This window comes from Cherax quadricarinatus, unplaced genomic scaffold (genome assembly GCF_038502225.1).
Source record: "Cherax quadricarinatus isolate ZL_2023a unplaced genomic scaffold, ASM3850222v1 Contig522, whole genome shotgun sequence".
Lineage (NCBI taxonomy): Eukaryota > Metazoa > Arthropoda > Malacostraca > Decapoda > Parastacidae > Cherax > Cherax quadricarinatus.
In genome coordinates, this window is record NW_027195548.1 from 83910 (window position 1) to 104753 (window position 20844).

Genomic DNA, 20844 nt, shown 5'->3' on the forward strand with positions numbered 1-20844 from the left:
TTAGCCGTCTGGATGACATCATGAGAGGTAATGGGAGCAATCCTATTATCTGTCTCAGTGCTGGAGGCAACGATGTTGGCAGACGTAGGAGTGAGGACCTGATTAGCAGGTATAGGTCAGCAATAGAGATAATTAGGAAGAAGGGTGGGAAACCTGTCATATGTGGCATTTTGCCAAGGAGAGGAGTTGGAAATGAATGGTTGTCCAGAGCAATTGGTGTCAATTGCTGGCTGGACAAATACTGTAAGGAAAATGCGGTAACATTCATTGACAACTGGGACCTCTTCTATGGCAGAAATGACATGTATGCCAGGGATGGGGTTCACTTGTCTAGGTGTGGGGTGGGAGCACTGGCCAATGCAGTGGAGGGAGCTGTTAGGTCTTTAAACTAGGAATAGTTAGTGGTATGGGTTTTGGCGGGAAAACTGTGAAGTCGCAGGGTAGTAACATGAGTACTAGGAGAACTAGTAATAGGCAAAATGAGGAGGATATTGAAAAGCCAGTGGCACTAATTGACAATGACAGTAATAGGTTTAGTGGAATAACAGAAAGGAGCAGGAAGGGTAAAGAGATAGGAGGGTCATTAAATATTTATTACACAAATAGTCGCAGTGCTAGGAATAAGATGGACGAGTTGAGACTAGTTGCTAGTGCAGGTAACATAGATGTATTTGCCATTACTGAGACGTGGTTTAATTCAAAAAGTCGGGACATGCCTGCTGAATGTCACATTCAGGGTTTTAAATTGTTCCAAGTAGATAGAAGTATCGGGAAGGGGGGTGGGGTGGCATTGTATGTCCGAGATCGCTTGAACTGTTGCATAAAAACGGGTATTAAGTCTGAAGTAACACATACAGAGTCTGTTTGGATAGAATTTTCAGAGGGGCATGAAAAATTAATTTTAGGTGTGTTACAAAAAACGCGATTCTAAAAGCTTAGAGATCTCCAGTGAATACTAGAAAGGACTGCCCTTCTAGCATCCAGCCTGTTACTGGGTTTTCGTAACAAGTAGTCAGTATCCTTGTCCAATTATCCATTAAAATTCAGTATGGTTCAATAGTGCTTTAGGATTACAACTGGTAGGCTACTAACTAGAGAAATTAAAATTTAATAAATTTATTAAGTCTATAAGTTGTCTAGAGGTATATTATCAAAGTAAATTAAATCACAGCAATCAAAATAAAATCAATCTCTCGAGTTCAATATTATTGTGCTGAAAGCACATATCACATTTATAATTCTTAAGTACCGTCAGGTACATTAACATTTAATAAGATATTACAAATATGTACAAGTGTGTGTATGCGTGTAAGTGCTCTTAAGTAGTTAGCTATGTCTCAAGACTCGAATAAGACTTAAACAAGTGACTGACAAAGTCCTCAAATAAACTAACTTCTTGACCGACTGGCAACCCGAACAGTCTGCTTGAACAACAAAGAATGCTAAGCCCAATAGTAATGCAATATCAAGCGACTGCGACACAGAATCAGGAACAAGGAGATAATATAACGACACTAAGTAGGGACCATCTGCAGATCCTCCACAAAAGTTACAAAACTCCATAATACTGAATCTTTGTTCAGCATAGGTAAAACTGTGACTGTGACAATACACAGGAACCAGTACAAAATTAGGTCAGAAGCTATAGCTAAGGACCTGAGATACTCAGAGTGTCTATGTGACACACGACCTCAGTACAACGTCGAAAATCACTAAGTCTTTACAATGTTCTGTGAACAAAGTTCTACAGAACTAACAAGAATAATGAGACAGACAATCTGTCCAACCAGCAAGCGAGTCTCCAGCAGACTGTCAGACAGACAATCTGTCCAACCAGCAAGCGAGTCTCTAGCAGACTGAATACTTTACGAGAGGTGAGGACACCCCCCCCCTCGATCACGTGATAGCTACGTGGACAACTGCAGCTCAGAAGCCGGCAGTATAACGAGCGACAAGCGATAATTACAGTCGTTTGACAATCAAGCCTAACTGAGCACATTTTATATACATCCTAACAACATAAGCTAAATAAGAATATAACAGTCAAATAATAATATAAAGTCATACATTTACGATTTAGCTATTATCGCAAATATAAGCAATATAAAATTATATGAAAAGATAATATACATTATATATACATAATAATCATTGTAACCCATTCAGGGGTTGCAACACCCCCCCCAACACGACAGAGGGTCGCACTAGGAGTTGCATGAATGTCTTTCACATTATTTCTGGTTACTCATATCAATATTATCAAAATAAATATTAATTCGAGTCTCTCTTGTGCCTAGCACTTCTACAATTTCACAGCGTCCGTCACTAGGATATGCCCCTAACTAGGGCAGTACACAGTATCGTATTTCTGCATACTCGTGGTTATATACATCAGTGTAGAGACAGGATAGCGCTGACAAGGAGGGCACGTTGAGGCTCGATCATAGTAGAGGAGACTGCATTCCACTCTTAAGTAGTGGTTGTGGAATGCTAGGCAGTACAAACATCTGAGTATGAAACAGCTTAAGGTGTGTAGTGAGGGGGGGGTCTGCGACAGGACAGTGTTGCATAACGCAGTACATCACCCGCACCACACTACTCACTCAACACTCAGCTTGTCTCCTCCTCACACAACATTACTGTGAATATATAAATATAATAATTAGACATGACATGAGTATATATAGTTAATATGGGCTGGAGGGATTAAGTTACTTTACTGAATTTGACATAGCAAGTAACAAAAGGTATTTGGGCATAAAATTACGTTAATTTAATGTAACTGATAATTATTAAGGACGAGACAGAGCGTCAGCAATTACATTACAATGACCACTTATGTGTTTTATACTAATAGAATAAGGTTGGATTCTGAGGGCCCACCTCATGATCCTAGCATTCTTACTCTTCATGGTGTTTATATAGGTGAGTGGATTGTGGTCTGAAAAAACGTTAATTTTAAATGGGGAAGTGCCCAAATACACGTCAAAATGTTCCAAGGACACCACAAGAGCTAGAGCCTCTTTCTCAATAGTGGCATAATTTTTCTGGTGTCGTTTAAGCTTAGATGAATAGTAACATATAGGATGGAGAATATCAGTGGATGTTGACTGTTGGAGTAGCACAGCACCCACTGCATAGCCACTCGCATCTATATGTAAAAAGAAGGGAAGATTGAAATTAGGACTCTTCAACACAGGAGCAGAGGATAGCAAGCGCTTCAACCTTTTGAACGAGTCTGAACAATCTCTAGTCCAGTTGAACTGAACTTTGCTACTAGTAAGCTCAGTAAGAGGAGCTGCAATCTGAGAAAAGTTTGGACAGAACCTGCGATAATATCCTGCCATACCCAGGAATCTCTGTACTCCTTTCCTATCCTGTGGCACTGGAAATTCAGAAATTGCACGAACCTTAGCCTCAATAGGAGCAACCTCACCTTGGCCGATACAAAAGCCTAGATAGGTAATCTTGGCTTGACCAAAACTACATTTAGCTAAGTTAACAGTGAAGTTGTAGTGCGCCAGTCTCTCAAACAATGCTCTGAGACGCGTCAAGTGCTGTTCCCACTCGTCACTGTACACCACTAAGTCGTCAAGGTAGGCTTCTACTCCTTCTAAGTTGTGAGTCAACTCGTTCATTATACGTTGGAATGAAGAAGCCGCGTTACATAGGCCGAAGGGGGTGACGAGGTAGTTAAACAATCCATCTAGAACAGTAAAAGCAGATATTTCTTGAGCACGTTCAGTAAGCGGGACTTGATAATAGCCTCGTAAGAGATCTAAACGGCTGACAAACTGGGCTCCTGACACACGGTCAATAAGGTCGTCAATGCGAGGTAGAGGATAACCATCAGGCAAGGTGACAGAGTTCACTTTCCTGTAATCAGTGCACATCCTGAAACTACCGTCAGGTTTAGGCACTAAAATACAGGGAGATGCCCATGGACTTTTACTGCGTTCAATAAGTCCGTGAGACAACAGAAAATCAACCTCTTCTCTCAATGCTTTATGCTTTGTTGGACTCATCCTATATGGTGATTGCTTAATGGGTGATGCTCCCTGTACATCAACGTCATGTACACCCAGAGTACAACGTTTAGGAACATCACTGAACAATTCAGGGAAATGCAAAATCATGTTTTTAATATCACCAGCTTTATCAATCCCAAGGTTACTAAGAAAATCGTCTAGTGATTGTAGAGTCACTGAATTTTCTAAACGAACCTCTATACCTCTAGAGATGTCAGGTAGACTGACGTTTTCTTCCTCTGTCCTAGGAAGAATAGAAGTAGTAGGTAGAGGACTAGCATAGTATGCCTTAAGCTGGTTAACATGGTACACATGATTAGATTTCTTTTTCCCAGGCGTACGTACCAAATAATTTACGTCGCTAAGCTTTTTCACTACTTCCAGGGGACCATCATACCTGGCTTGTAGAGCATGACCTGGTACTAATTTCCGAGCCATCACCTTATCTCCTGCTTTAAAAGAACGAGGGACAGCACGCTTGTCATAATGTTGCTTCATTCTAGCTTGGGCTGAAACTAGGTTTTTCGAAGCTAGCTCTCTAGCGGCTGTCAGATGTTGCTGCATTAATGAAGGTGAAGTACTCAATGATGGATTTGATTTTCCTGTCCACACGTCTTTCAACACTGCAAGAGGACCACGCACTTGGTGTCCGAATATTAATTCAAACGGACTAAACCCGAGACTTTCTTGCTCACTTTCTCTCATAGCGAACAGAAGAAAAGGTATACCCTCATCCCAGTCTCTAGAAAAATGTTCACAATAAGCTCTCATCATGGACTTCAGTGTCTGATGAAATCTCTCTAGAGCCCCTTGTGACTGTGGATGATAACTGGTTGAAAGTACAGACTTTATTCCTAGGTGGGATAATGCTTCTCGAAAGATCTTAGAAGTGAAGTTAGATCCCTGATCTGATTGTATCTCTCGTGGCAATCCAACCTGGGAGAAAAATTTCATCAGCGCTCTCACAATAGCACGAGCATTAATTTTTCTCATAGGAATAGCTTCGGGATAGCGTGTTGCAGCGTCCATGATAGTAAATAAGTATTGGTTTCCTAGTTTGGTTCTAGGCAAAGGACAAACACAATCAATAATAAGACGTGAGAATGGTTCACCATGCACGGTGATAGGAATGAGAGGCGCAGGTGGAGGTGTGTGTGCTGGCTTGCCTGTCACTTGACACACGTGGCAACGTCGCACATGATCAGCTACTGTTTCCTTCATCTTTGGCCAAGTAAAATGTTTTGCCAGTTTACCGAGTGTCTTCTTGACACCCAAATGTCCTCCTATGGGACTATTGTGAGCAAAATCAATGGCTTGTTCACGAAATGTAACTGGTAACACAACTAGATTCTTGACTGTGGTAGAAACACTATCAGCTGACAACTTACATGTATTTTTCTCCATCAAACCTCGCAAACTGTTCCTGAGATATAGGACCAGTGGGTAATGGAGGAGTAGGGAAATTAACATGGTCTGGACGGTCCTTAGGTCGGACACTTGGTCCAGCCGTCTCTAGAGTGTCTAGATCTGGTCTAGGATAAGTAGATACAGGTGTAGTATACAAGGTACTAGTATTAGGCTGTGTCATCCAACCAGCTACACTCTGTACTATAGTGTCAGTGAGGCGGGAAGGTGTGAGCGAGAACTGAGCTACACTAGGCTCAGCCACTAGGCTCACTTCTGCTCTAGTTGCTCTTTCTTCATCAAATAGAGTCATACTTCCTAATTGTGACACTAGGTTTTCAGAATCTGAATCATAATCAGACATCTCTGTATGAGCAGGAAACAATATATCTTTAATTAATGCTCTGACAGTTTCTGCGGAGTAATTCCTGTTATACGTCACACCGAGATACTTGGCTACTTGCCAACAAGTCTGAAGTTTTAATGTACTTAACTCAGACAAAGTCAGAGTATCAATTAACTGTTTCACTTTAGCATACATCACGAAAATAATTGTACTACGAGAGAGTGATTATGGGAAACTATAATCTTAATAGGAATTTTAGTGTTGGTTGTCAAAAACAGTATTTCCATCTCCTTGGATCAAGAGACTCAGTCAGGTACATACATCCACCTGGTATGTTGTACAAGACTAAACTCAAAGTCTTCAGATTAGGAAAGTACTCAGTGTTTGATCATAGAAGTACTAGTATGTCAAACTGGACAATTTCTCCAACACCTTGGATCAAGAGCCTCCCGGACAGACCCCCATTTGTTACAAAAAACGCGATTCTAAAAGCTTAGAGATCTCCAGTGAATACTAGAAAGGACTGCCCTTCTAGCATCCAGCCTGTTACTGGGTTTTCGTAACAAGTAGTCAGTATCCTTGTCCAATTATCCATTAAAATTCAGTATGGTTCAATAGTGCTTTAGGATTACAACTGGTAGGCTACTAACTAGAGAAATTAAAATTTAATAAATTTATTAAGTCTATAAGTTGTCTAGAGGTATATTATCAAAGTAAATTAAATCACAGCAATCAAAATAAAATCAATCTCTCGAGTTCAATATTATTGTGCTGAAAGCACATATCACATTTATAATTCTTAAGTACCGTCAGGTACATTAACATTTAATAAGATATTACAAATATGTACAAGTGTGTGTATGCGTGTAAGTGCTCTTAAGTAGTTAGCTATGTCTCAAGACTCGAATAAGACTTAAACAAGTGACTGACAAAGTCCTCAAATAAACTAACTTCTTGACCGACTGGCAACCCGAACAGTCTGCTTGAACAACAAAGAATGCTAAGCCCAATAGTAATGCAATATCAAGCGACTGCGACACAGAATCAGGAACAAGGAGATAATATAACGACACTAAGTAGGGACCATCTGCAGATCCTCCACAAAAGTTACAAAACTCCATAATACTGAATCTTTGTTCAGCATAGGTAAAACTGTGACTGTGACAATACACAGGAACCAGTACAAAATTAGGTCAGAAGCTATAGCTAAGGACCTGAGATACTCAGAGTGTCTATGTGACACACGACCTCAGTACAACGTCGAAAATCACTAAGTCTTTACAATGTTCTGTGAACAAAGTTCTACAGAACTAACAAGAATAATGAGACAGACAATCTGTCCAACCAGCAAGCGAGTCTCCAGCAGACTGTCAGACAGACAATCTGTCCAACCAGCAAGCGAGTCTCTAGCAGACTGAATACTTTACGAGAGGTGAGGACACCCCCCCCCTCGATCACGTGATAGCTACGTGGACAACTGCAGCTCAGAAGCCGGCAGTATAACGAGCGACAAGCGATAATTACAGTCGTTTGACAATCAAGCCTAACTGAGCACATTTTATATACATCCTAACAACATAAGCTAAATAAGAATATAACAGTCAAATAATAATATAAAGTCATACATTTACGATTTAGCTATTATCGCAAATATAAGCAATATAAAATTATATGAAAAGATAATATACATTATATATACATAATAATCATTGTAACCCATTCAGGGGTTGCAACAAGGTGTGATATACCGTCCCCCAAATTTAGATAGGGACCAGGGGAGACTACTATGGGAGGAAATTTTTAGGGCCACAAGGCACGATAATGTAGTAATTCTAGGAGACTTTAACTTTAGTCATATTGATTGGAATTTCTTGACTGGGAATTTAGAATCATACGATTTCTTAGAAGTAGTTCAGGATTGTTTTTTGAAGCAGTTTGTGACAGAACCTACAAGGGGTAATAACCTGCTTGACTTAGTTCTGGCAAACAATGAATCCCTTGTTAATAATTTAGAAGTTTCAGAGGAACTGGGTGCTAGCGACCACAAATCAATTACATGTAGAATTGAATGGAAGTATGATAGTAGGGATAACTCAGTAACAGTCCCAGATTTTCGCTTAGCAGATTACGATGGGCTTAGAGAACACTTATCATCTGTTGACTGGGGTAACGAAGAGAGCTATCAATATGACAGTTTTCTGAACACAATACATGCTGCTCAAACAACGTTTATCCCTTATAAGGAAATTAGATCAAATAGAAATGACCCAAAATGGATGAATAATAGGCTGAAATATCTACTAGGGCATAAGAAAGGAATTTATAGGCGTATCAAAAGAGGCGAGGGTCATCTTATGAATCAGTATATTGACATTAAGAGGGACATTAAAAAGGGGATAAGAAAAGCTAAAAGGGACTATGAAATTAAAGTTGCTAGGGATTCTAAAACTAACCCAAAAAGTTTTTTCCAGGTCTATAGAACAAAAGTCAGAGATAAGATAGGTCCCCTTAAAAATAACTATGGGCATCTTACTGACAAAGAGAATGAAATGTGCTCGATTTTAAATAATTATTTTCTCTCGGTTTTTACACAGGAAGACACTAATAATATTCCGGTAATTAATTTTTATAGTGGATCAGAAGAAGATAAATTATGTAACATCACAGTCACTAGTGAAATGGTTGTGAAGCAGATAGACAGACTGAAGCAAAATAAGTCACCGGGTCCTGATGAGGTTTTTTCAAGGGTTCTAAAGGAATGCAAAATGGAAGTCTGTGAACCATTAACTAATATTTTTAATTTATCTCTTCAAACAGGTGCAGTGTCTGATATGTGGAAGATGGCTAATGTAATTCCTATTTTTAAAACAGGGGACAAGTCGTTACCGTCAAATTACCGCCCAATAAGCCTGACCTCAATTGTAGGCAAATTACTAGAGTCAATTATAGCTGAGATTATAAGAAGCCATCTCGATAAGCATAGCTTGATTAATGATACTCAGCATGGATTCACAAGAGGCCGGTCTTGTCTAACTAATTTATTGACTTTCTTCAGTAAAGCTTTTGAGGCTGTTGACCACGATAAAGAATTTGATATTATTTACTTAGATTTTAGTAAGGCATTTGATAGAGTTCCGCACCAAAGACTGTTGAAGAAAGTAGCAGCTCATGGCATTGGGGGAAGGGTGCTCTCGTGGATCGAATCATGGCTCACAGACAGGAAGCAAAGAGTGTCCATAAATGGGGTTAAATCCGAGTGGGGATCAGTAACAAGTGGCGTTCCACAGGGATCAGTCTTGGGCCCGTTGTTGTTTATAATATATATCAATGATCTTGATGAAGGAATTACTAGTGATATGAGCAAATTCGCCGATGACACGAAGATAGGTAGGATAATTGATTCAAACGTAGATGTTAGGGAACTTCAGGAGGATTTAGACAAACTCTACTCTTGGTCAGAAAAGTGGCAGATGCAGTTCAATGTAGATAAATGCAAGGTTCTGAAGCTCGGGAGTGTCCATAACCCTAGCACTTATAAGTTAAATAATGTAGAACTTAACCATACAGATTGCGAAAAGGACTTGGGGGTTATGGTAAGCAGCAACCTTAAACCAAGACAGCAATGCCTAAGCGTACGTAATAAGGCAAATAGATTACTGGGATTTATATCAAGAAGTGTAAGCAACAGAAGTCCAGAGGTCATACTGCAGCTTTATACATCATTAGTAAGGCCTCACCTAGATTATGCAGCTCAATTCTGGTCTCCATATTACAGAATGGACATAAATTCGTTAGAAAACATTCAGCGTAGGATGACTAAATTAATACATAGCATTAGAAATCTTCCTTATGAAGAAAGATTGAAGACTCTTAAGTTACATTCACTTGTTAGACGAAGAATGAGGGGAGACCTGATCGAAGTGTATAAGTGGAAGATAGGTATTAATAAAGGGGATATTAACAAGGTCTTGAGGATATCTCTCCAAGAGAGAACCCGCAGTAATGGATTTAAATTAGATAAGTTTAGATTTAGAAAGGATATAGGAAAGTATTGGTTTGGAAATAGGGTAGTAGATGAGTGGAACAGTCTACCTAGTTGGGTTATTGAGGCTAGGACTTTGGGTAGTTTCAAATTTAGGTTGGATAAATACATGAGTGGGATGGGTTGGATTTGAGTGGGACTTGCACATCAGAGCTTATTTCTTGGGTAGCATTGAAAATTGGGTAGGTCAAATGTTTGTTAGTGGAATGAATTGTAAAGGACCTGCCTAGTATGGGCCAGCAGGCCTACTGCAGTGCTTATGCAGTGTGTAAGCAACAGAAGTCCTTACTCTTATGTTCTTATGTTCTTATGTTCTTATGTTACATTCACTTGTTAGACGAAGAATGAGGGGAGACCTGATCGAAGTGTATAAGTGGAAGATAGGTATTAATAAAGGGGATATTAACAAGGTCTTGAGGATATCTCTCCAAGAGAGAACCCGCAGTAATGGATTTAAATTAGATAAGTTTAGATTTAGAAAGGACGTAGGAAAGTATTGGTTTGGAAATAGGGTAGTTGATGAGTGGAACAGTCTACCTAGTTGGGTTATTGAGGCTGGGACTTTGGGTAGCTTCAAATTTAGGTTGGATAAGTACATGAGTGGGAGGGGTTGGATTTGAGAGGGGCTTGCACATCGGAGCTTGTTTCTTGGGTGGCATTGAAAATTGGGTTGGTCAAATGTTGTTAGTGGGATGAATTGTAAAGGACCTGCCTAGTATGGGCCAACAGGCCTGCTGCAGTGTTCCTCCTTTCTTATGTTCTTATGTGACACATCGGTTATTGTTACACATCGGTTACTGTGACACATCGGTTATTGTTACACATCGGTTACTGTGACACACCGGTTATTGTTACACACTGGTTACTGTGACACATCGGTTATTGTTACACACCGCTTACTGTGACACATCGGTTATTGTTACACACCGGTTACTGTGACACATCGGTTATTGTTACACATCGGTTACTGTGACACATCAGTTGTTACACACCGGTTACTGTGACACATCGGTTATTGTTACACACTGGTTACTGTGACACATCGGTTATTGTTACACACCGGTTACTGTGACACATCGGTTATTGTTACACATCGGTTACTGTGACACATCAGTTATTGTTACACACCGGTTACTGTGACACATCGGTTATTGTTGCACACTGGTTACTGTGACACATCGGTTATTGTTACACACCGGTTACTGTGACACATCGGTTGTTACACACCGGTTACTGTGACACATCGGTTATTGTTACACACCGGTTACTGTGATACATCGGTTATTGTTGCACACTGGTTACTGTGACACATCGGTTATTGTTACACACCGGTTACTGTGACACATCGGTTGTTACACACCGGTTACTGTGACACATCGGTTATTGTTACACACCGGTTACTGTGACACATCGATTATTGTTATACACCGGTTACTGTGACACATCGATTATTGTTATACACCGGTTACTGTGACACATCGATTATTGTTATACACCGGTTACTGTGACACACCGGTTATTGTTACACACTGGTTACTGTGACACATCGGTTATTGTTACACACCGGTTATTGTGACACACCGGTTATTGTTACACACAGGTTACTGTGACACACCAGCTATTGTTACACACTGGTCACTGTGACACACCGGTTATTGTTACACACCGGTTACTGTGACACACCAGTTATTGTTACACACTGGTTACTGTGACACACCGGTTATTGTTACACACTGGTTACTGTGACACACCGGTTATTGTTACACACCGGTTACTGTGACACACCAGTTATTGTTACACACCGGTTACTGTGACACATCGGTTATTGTTACACACCGGTTACTGTGACACACCAGTTATTGTTACACACTGGTTACTGTGACACACCGGCTATTGTTACACACCGGTTACTGTGACACACCGGTTGTTACACACCGGTTGCTGTGACACACAGGTTATTGTTACACACCAGTTACTGTGACACACCAGTTATTGTTACATGCCAGTTACTGTGACACACTGGTTATTGTTACACACCGGATACTGTGACATACCGGTTATTGCTACACACCTGTTACTGTGACACCGGTTATTGTTACACACCGGTTACTGTGACACTCCGGTTGTTACACACCAGTTACTGTGACACACTGGTTACTGTGACACACCAGTTATTGTTACATACAGGTTACTGTGACACACCGGTTATTGTTACACACTGGTTACTGTGACACACCAGTTATTGTTACACACAGGTTACTGTGACACACCAGTTATTGTTACATACAGGTTACTGTGACACACCGGTTATTGTTACATACAGGTTACTGTGACACACCGGTTATTGTTACATACAGGTTACTGTGACACACCGGTTATTGTGACACACCGGTTATTGTGACACAACGATTATTGTGACACAACGGTTATTGTGATACAACGGTTATTGTGACACAACGGTTATTGTGATACAACGGTTATTGTGACACCGGTTATTGTGACACATCGGTTATTGTGACACACCGGTTATTGTGACACACCGGTTGTGACACACCAGTTATTGTGACACACCGGTTATTGTTACACACCGGTTACTGTGACACACCGGTTATTGTTACATACAGGTTACTGTGACACACCGGTTATTGTTACGCACCGGTTACTGTGACACACCGGTTATTGTTACACACCGGTTACTGTGACACACCGGTTACTGTGACACACCGGTTGCTGTGACACACCGGTTATTGTTACACAACGGTCACTGTGACACACCGGTTACTGCTACATACAGTTTACTGTGACACACCGGTTACTGTGACACACCGGTTACTGTGACACACCGGTTATTGTTACACAACAGTTACTGTGACACACCGGTTATTGTTACACATCGGTTACTGTGACACACCGGTTATTGTTACACAACGGTTACTGTGACACACCGGTTATTGTTATACAACGGTTACTGTGACACACCGGTTACTGTGACACACCGGTTATTGTTACACAACGGTTACTGTGACACACCAGTTATTGTTACACATCGGTTACTGTGACACACCGGTTATTGTTACACATCGGTTACTGTGACACACCGGTTATTGTTATACAACGGTTACTGTGACACACCGGTTACTGTGACACACCGGTTATTGTTACACACTGGTTACTGTGACACATCGGTTATTGTTACACACCGCTTACTGTGACACATCGGTTATTGTTACACACCGGTTACTGTGACACATCGGTTATTGTTACACATCGGTTACTGTGACACATCAGTTGTTACACACCGGTTACTGTGACACATCGGTTATTGTTACACACTGGTTACTGTGACACATCGGTTATTGTTACACACCGGTTACTGTGACACATCGGTTATTGTTACACATCGGTTACTGTGACACATCAGTTATTGTTACACACCGGTTACTGTGACACATCGGTTATTGTTGCACACTGGTTACTGTGACACATCGGTTATTGTTACACACCGGTTACTGTGACACATCGGTTGTTACACACCGGTTACTGTGACACATCGGTTATTGTTACACACCGGTTACTGTGATACATCGGTTATTGTTGCACACTGGTTACTGTGACACATCGGTTATTGTTACACACCGGTTACTGTGACACATCGGTTGTTACACACCAGTTACTGTGACACATCGGTTATTGTTACACACCGGTTACTGTGACACATCGATTATTGTTATACACCGGTTACTGTGACACATCGATTATTGTTATACACCGGTTACTGTGACACATCGATTATTGTTATACACCGGTTACTGTGACACACCGGTTATTGTTACACACTGGTTACTGTGACACATCGGTTATTGTTACACACCGGTTATTGTGACACACCGGTTATTGTTACACACAGGTTACTGTGACACACCAGCTATTGTTACACACTGGTCACTGTGACACACCGGTTATTGTTACACACCGGTTACTGTGACACACCAGTTATTGTTACACACTGGTTACTGTGACACACCGGTTATTGTTACACACTGGTTACTGTGACACACCGGTTATTGTTACACACCGGTTACTGTGACACACCAGTTATTGTTACACACCGGTTACTGTGACACATCGGTTATTGTTACACACCGGTTACTGTGACACACCAGTTATTGTTACACACTGGTTACTGTGACACACCGGCTATTGTTACACACCGGTTACTGTGACACACCGGTTGTTACACACCGGTTGCTGTGACACACAGGTTATTGTTACACACCAGTTACTGTGACACACCAGTTATTGTTACATGCCAGTTACTGTGACACACTGGTTATTGTTACACACCGGATACTGTGACATACCGGTTATTGCTACACACCTGTTACTGTGACACCGGTTATTGTTACACACCGGTTACTGTGACACTCCGGTTGTTACACACCAGTTACTGTGACACACTGGTTACTGTGACACACCAGTTATTGTTACATACAGGTTACTGTGACACACCGGTTATTGTTACACACTGGTTACTGTGACACACCAGTTATTGTTACACACAGGTTACTGTGACACACCAGTTATTGTTACATACAGGTTACTGTGACACACCGGTTATTGTTACATACAGGTTACTGTGACACACCGGTTATTGTTACATACAGGTTACTGTGACACACCGGTTATTGTGACACACCGGTTATTGTGACACAACGATTATTGTGACACAACGGTTATTGTGATACAACGGTTATTGTGACACAACGGTTATTGTGATACAACGGCTATTGTGACACCGGTTATTGTGACACATCGGTTATTGTGACACACCGGTTATTGTGACACACCGGTTATTGTGACACACCGGTTATTGTGACACACCGGTTATTGTTACACACTGGTTACTGTGACACACCGGTTATTGTTACATACAGGTTACTGTGACACACCGGTTATTGTTATGCACCGGTTACTGTGACACACCGGTTATTGTTACACACCGGTTACTGTGACACACCGGTTACTGTGACACACCGGTTGCTGTGACACACCGGTTATTGTTACACAACGGTCACTGTGACACACCGGTTATTGTTACATACAGTTTACTGTGACACAACGGTTACTGTGACACACCGGTTACTGTGACACACCGGTTATTGTTACACAACGGTTACTGTGACACACCGGTTATTGTTACACAACGGTTACTGTGACACACCGGTTATTGTTACACAACGGTTACTGTGACACACCGGTTATTGTTACACAACGGTTACTGTGACACACCGGTTACTGTGACACACCGGTTATTGTTACACAACGGTTACTGTGACACACCAGTTATTGTTACACATCGGTTACTGTGACACACCGGTTATTGTTACACATCGGTTACTGTGACACACCGGTTATTGTTATACAACGGTTACTGTGACACACCGGTTACTGTGACACACCGGTTACTGTGACACACTGGTTACTGTGACACACCGGTTATTGTTACACAACGGTTACTGTGACACACCGGTTATTGTTACACATCGGTTACTGTGACACACCGGTTATTGTTATACAACGGTTACTGTGACACACCGGTTACTGTGACACACCGGTTACTGTGACACACCGGTTATTGTTACACAACGGTTACTGTGACACACCGGTTATTGTTACACATCGGTTACTGTGACACACCGGTTATTGTTATACAACGGATACTGTGACACACCGGTTACTGTGACACACCGGTTACTGTGACACACCGGTTATTGTTACACAACAGTTACTGTGACACAACGGTTATTGTTACACACCAGTTACTGTGACACACCGGTTATTGTTACACAACGGTTACTGTGACACACCGGTTATTGTTCACATCGGTTACTGTGACACACCCGTTATTGTTATACAACGGTTACTGTGACACACCGGTTACTGTGACACACCGGTTACTGTGACACACCAGTTATTGTTACACAACGGTTACTGTGACACACCGGTTATTGTTACACATCGGTTACTGTGACACACCGGTTATTGTTATACAACGGTTACTGTGACACACCGGTTACTGTGACACACCGGTTACTGTGACACACCGGTTATTGTTACACAACAGTTACTGTGACACAACGGTTATTGTTACACAACGGTTACTGTGACACACCGGTTATTGTTACACAACGGTTATTGTGACACACCGGTTATTGTTACACAACGGTTACTGTGACACACCGGTTATTGTTACACAACGGTTACTGGATGTTGGAAAAACACACTTTATGAAGATGCACTAAATAATAATAATACGACGCACTAAATTATAAAAAGACGCACTAAATCATAAGACGCACCAGATATAAACGCACTAAATCATCATAAGACGCACTAAATACAGCCGCACTAAATTATAATAAGACGCACTAAATATAGACGCATTAAATCATAATAAGACGCACTAAATTATAATAAGACGCATTAAATCATACAGACGCATTAAAATAAAGACTCACTAAATCAAATATCAACGCAATAAATAAAAACGCACAAAACAAAAGAGTGACGGCTTTATTTAGTGACAAATTAAACAGAAAAAGTTCACATCAATTTCACTTCGTATTAATGAATCATTATTTTAAGAGATCAGTTGATGTAAACTGAGTGAATTATCATGTAAGTTATAAGTTACTGTGGCAGCTACTGAGTGGATGAGGTAGAGACAATTATTGTTGGACGTACAGTGTCAAGAGTATGTATTATAGGGTCATAGATGTCAGGATTATGGTCAATGTTGACCGATTTTGAAGCGAGAGTAAGACTAGTCATGACCCTCACAAACACATCTCGTCTCTCTACCTGGAGTCTACCTACCTGGAGGGTATTACGGGGAACAACGACCCCGTGGCCCGGTCCACGACCAGGCCTCCCGGTGGCTCAGAGCCTGATCAACCAGGCTGTTACTGATGGCCGCACGTAGTCCAACGTACGAACCACAGCCGGGCTGATCCGGCACCGACTTTGAGTATCTGTCCAGCTCCCTCTTAAAGGTAGCCAGGGGCCTATTGGTAATTCCCCTTATGCCTGGTGGGAGGTTGTAGAACAGTCTTGGGCCCCGGACATTTATTATGTTTTCTCTTAGTGTACCAATGGCGCCCCTACTTTTTATTGGGGATATTTTGCACCGCCTGCCCGGTCTTTTACTTCGTAGGGAGTGATTTCTGTGTGCAGATTTGGGACCAGTCCTTCTCTCTCTCTCTCTCTCTCTCTCTCTCTCTCTCTCTCTCTCTCTCTCTCTCTCTCTCTCTCTCTCTCTCTCTCTCTCTCTCTCACACACACACACACACACACACACACAGGCCAACTGCCTTATCGACAGGTTCCTTTGACAAAATGGTAATTATGTAACACAAACCCACACGAGCATTACAGGTTCGACCAGCCGCCATATAATATAGAATAAAATAGTCTCTTTTTATTCGAACAATCATGAATTCACTTTTTTTTTTTTTCAGAATGTATAGAACGTTCAAAAACTGAGTAAACCACGGTAGAGTAAACTAGAGTAAACCACGGTAGAGTAAACTAGGGTAAACCACGGTAGAGTAAACTAGGGTAAACCACGGTAGAGTAAACTAGGGTAAACCACGGTAGAGTAAACTAGGGTAAACCACGGTAGAGTAAACTAGGGTAAACCACGGTAGAGTAAACTAGGGTAAACCACGGTAGAGTAAACTAGGGTAAACCACGGTAGAGTAAACTAGGGTAAACCACGGTAGAGTAAACTAGGGTAAACCACGGTAGAGTAAACTAGGGTAAACCACGGTAGAGAGTAGAGTAAACTAGGGTAAACCACTAGTAAACCCCGGTAGAGTAAACTAGAGTAAACCACGGTAGAGTAAACTAGGGTAAACCACGGTAGAGTAAACTAGGGTAAACCACGGTAGAGTAAACTAGAGTAAACCACGGTAGAGTAAACTAGGGTAAACCACGGTAGAGTAAACTAGGGTAAACCACGGTAGAGTAAACTAGGGTAAACCACGGTAGAGTAAACTAGGGTAAACCACGGTATCTCAAGTGTAAAACAAAGGAACAAACTTAATAACTCTTTACTAAGATCATGAAAAATCAATAAAGTTAAATGATGGTAATTAGGATGGGAAAATTCAATTCCTTGGATCAAGATCCCTTCCCTAGAATCAAGGCACCCCACTTTAAGGGAGAAATTATTTATATATAAAAACTTGACGTGCGTACTTTCTTAAACGTTCGGTACAAACTTCCCACAAAATATATAAGCAACACGTACGAGCAACAACGATAGTAAAACCATTAATAGTCTTAGATTATATTATTTTCATATAGAAGCACTAAACCCTAACGGCTCATACAGTGGATGAGGAATGAGAATTAAATAGGTCTGATCTGAGAAATGGGAGAGTAAACACCATGGAACAAGATAATGAGTCGCTTATCAGCAATAGTGCATTGTTAGTGTCGTTGTTGCTCGTCGTGTTGCTTGAAGGATGCACCATCACAAAGCATTTTCTCATTAGCTCATAGTAATTCTATCGCAATAGACTAACAACAGTGACACTGTGACAAAGGCAAACAACTGCTACTTTGAAACGTGATTGTTTGCTCTTACCCATCAGCTTGTCCGTGGATGCTGTCATCTGTGGTGGTGGTGCTACAGCTGCCACCTTCTCTGAAATGATCTTGTTCATGTTGTTATAGTCGCTGTCAAGTTTAGGCTGTATCATCACTGCGTAAGAGTTAGTGTCCTTCAACCCCAGGAAGTACACATAACAAAATATATCAGTCTCGTCACAGGTCACTTTAGCAGTAGTAAAAGTTGGGACTGGATCACTGTTGCTGTCATCCAGTTGGATTGTCGCAAGGTACTCACTCACTAGTGACGGCTCTGTTGGCTCCATTGTCCACTGCCACTCTATAGTGCTGCTGGAGATGAAGTTTCCTTCGATGTTATAATCTGCAAGGTATATCAAGAAATTTTAGCCTTCTAACCTAACATAATCCAACGAAATAAAATACAGTAGAACCTCTGTATTCGGAATTAATTACTTCCTGAGTGTTCTGAATATTGAATTTTCTGAATACTGGATCACTTTTTTTCCATAGGAAATAATGTAAATCGTTTTAGACCCCGAAAGTTACTCTTCACAAACCATTTTTTGTCAGAATATTGGTTAATTAAACTTGTAAAATAACATGCACAAACAAGACATTTTAACTCCTGTTTCCACATTAACACTTTCTAATGAGCTTTATTTTCTATAACAGAAAATACGGTAAATATTGGCATGCCATATTCCTCGGCTACGTCAACAAGACGTATTACATTTTTGTGTTTTGAAATAAGTTCCTTTTTAAGTTCAGTGTTGGTTCTTACATCTTTCCTTTTAGGTTTGTTTCCTTCACTATTCTTGTTCTGGGTCACGATCACTTATTTTCAATAACAAAATAAAAATAACACAAACTTATACAAAAAATAACAATTGAATCACAAGAGCTCAAAAAGTAGCGACGTTTCCAACATAGTCACATTTGCCATTATCAGTACGTTTTACCCCTTGATTTTTTTCTCAGAATACCGGTTATTACGAATAAAGATGCATCCGAATACACAGGTTCTACTGTATTACGAATTTTATATTTCCTTGTGAATTATTCTCCCAGTTCTTTCCCCAAAAGAAGCGGCCAATAAGAACTAGATAACTGCTCTGTATTAACTGCTAAGTGGACAGATGCACAAGGTTTAAAAAGATTTGCCCATAATTCTCGTCCCGCCTGGGAATCGAACCTGTGAGCTCCAACACTACCACTGAGATATAGATTCAAATAATTAATATTTTATGTATACATATATATATATATATATATATATATATATATATATATATATATATATATATATATATATATATATATATATATATATATATATATATATATATATATATATATATATATATATATATATATTTGTCGTGCCGAATAGGCAGAACTTGCGATCTTGGCTTAAATAGCAACGCTTATCTTGCCATATAGGACAAGCGAAAATTTGTGTATGCAATAATTTAGCCAAAATCATTCTGAACCTAACGAAAAATATATATTTCACTGTGTTTGTTTAGTATTAAATTATTGTAAACAAATCTAAAATATATTTAGTTGGGTTAGGCTAAAATAAATTATTCTTGTTATAATAAGGTTAGGTAAGTTTTCTAAGATTCTTTTGGTGCAAAATTAAAAATTTTTACATAAACATTAATGAAAAAAAATATATCTTTAAACGTATAAGAGAAAATTTAAGAAAGAACCTAATTTTAAACGAGTTCTTGCTAATTGACCAGTTTTACATATTCGGCACAACATATATATATATATATATATATATATATATATATATATATATATATATATATATATATATATATATATATATATATATATATATATATAAAATTTTCTCTTATATGTTTAAAGATATATATTTTTCATTAATGTTAATGTAAAAAATTTTAATTTTGCACCAAAAGAATCTTAGAAAACTTACCTAACCTTATTATAACAAGAACAATTTATTTTAGCCTAACCCAACTAAATATATTTTAGATTTGTTTAAAATAATTTAATACTAAACAAACACAGTTAAATATATTTTTTTTCGTTAGGTTCAGAATGATTTTGGCGAAATTATTGCATACACAAATTTTCACTTGTCCTATATGGCAAGATGAGCGTTGCTATTTAAGCCAAGATCGCAAGTTCTGCCTATTCGGCACGACATATATATATATATATATATATATATATATATATATATATATATATATATATATATATATATATATATATATATATATATATATATATATACATATATATATATATATATATATATATATATATATATATATATATATATATATATATATATATATATATATAATCTTTTATTTAGTATTATCTGTAGGAAGCGCGAAACCCTTATGGGG

The 20844-nt window shown here is 39.6% G+C and overlaps 1 protein-coding gene across 3 annotated transcripts in view; it reads right to left on the bottom strand.

Annotated features, from left to right (window-relative positions):
• LOC128695008 (uncharacterized) overlaps positions 1-20844 on the bottom strand; it is a gene marked incomplete at its 5' end in the record, with an annotated part of 136036 nt that overhangs the window by 55419 nt on the left and 59773 nt on the right. For all 3 annotated transcript variants that reach the window (XM_070080490.1, XM_070080491.1, XM_070080489.1), the window contains 1 exon segment: positions 18471-18815. In XM_070080490.1, the coding sequence (XP_069936591.1) occupies positions 18471-18815 (345 nt within the window).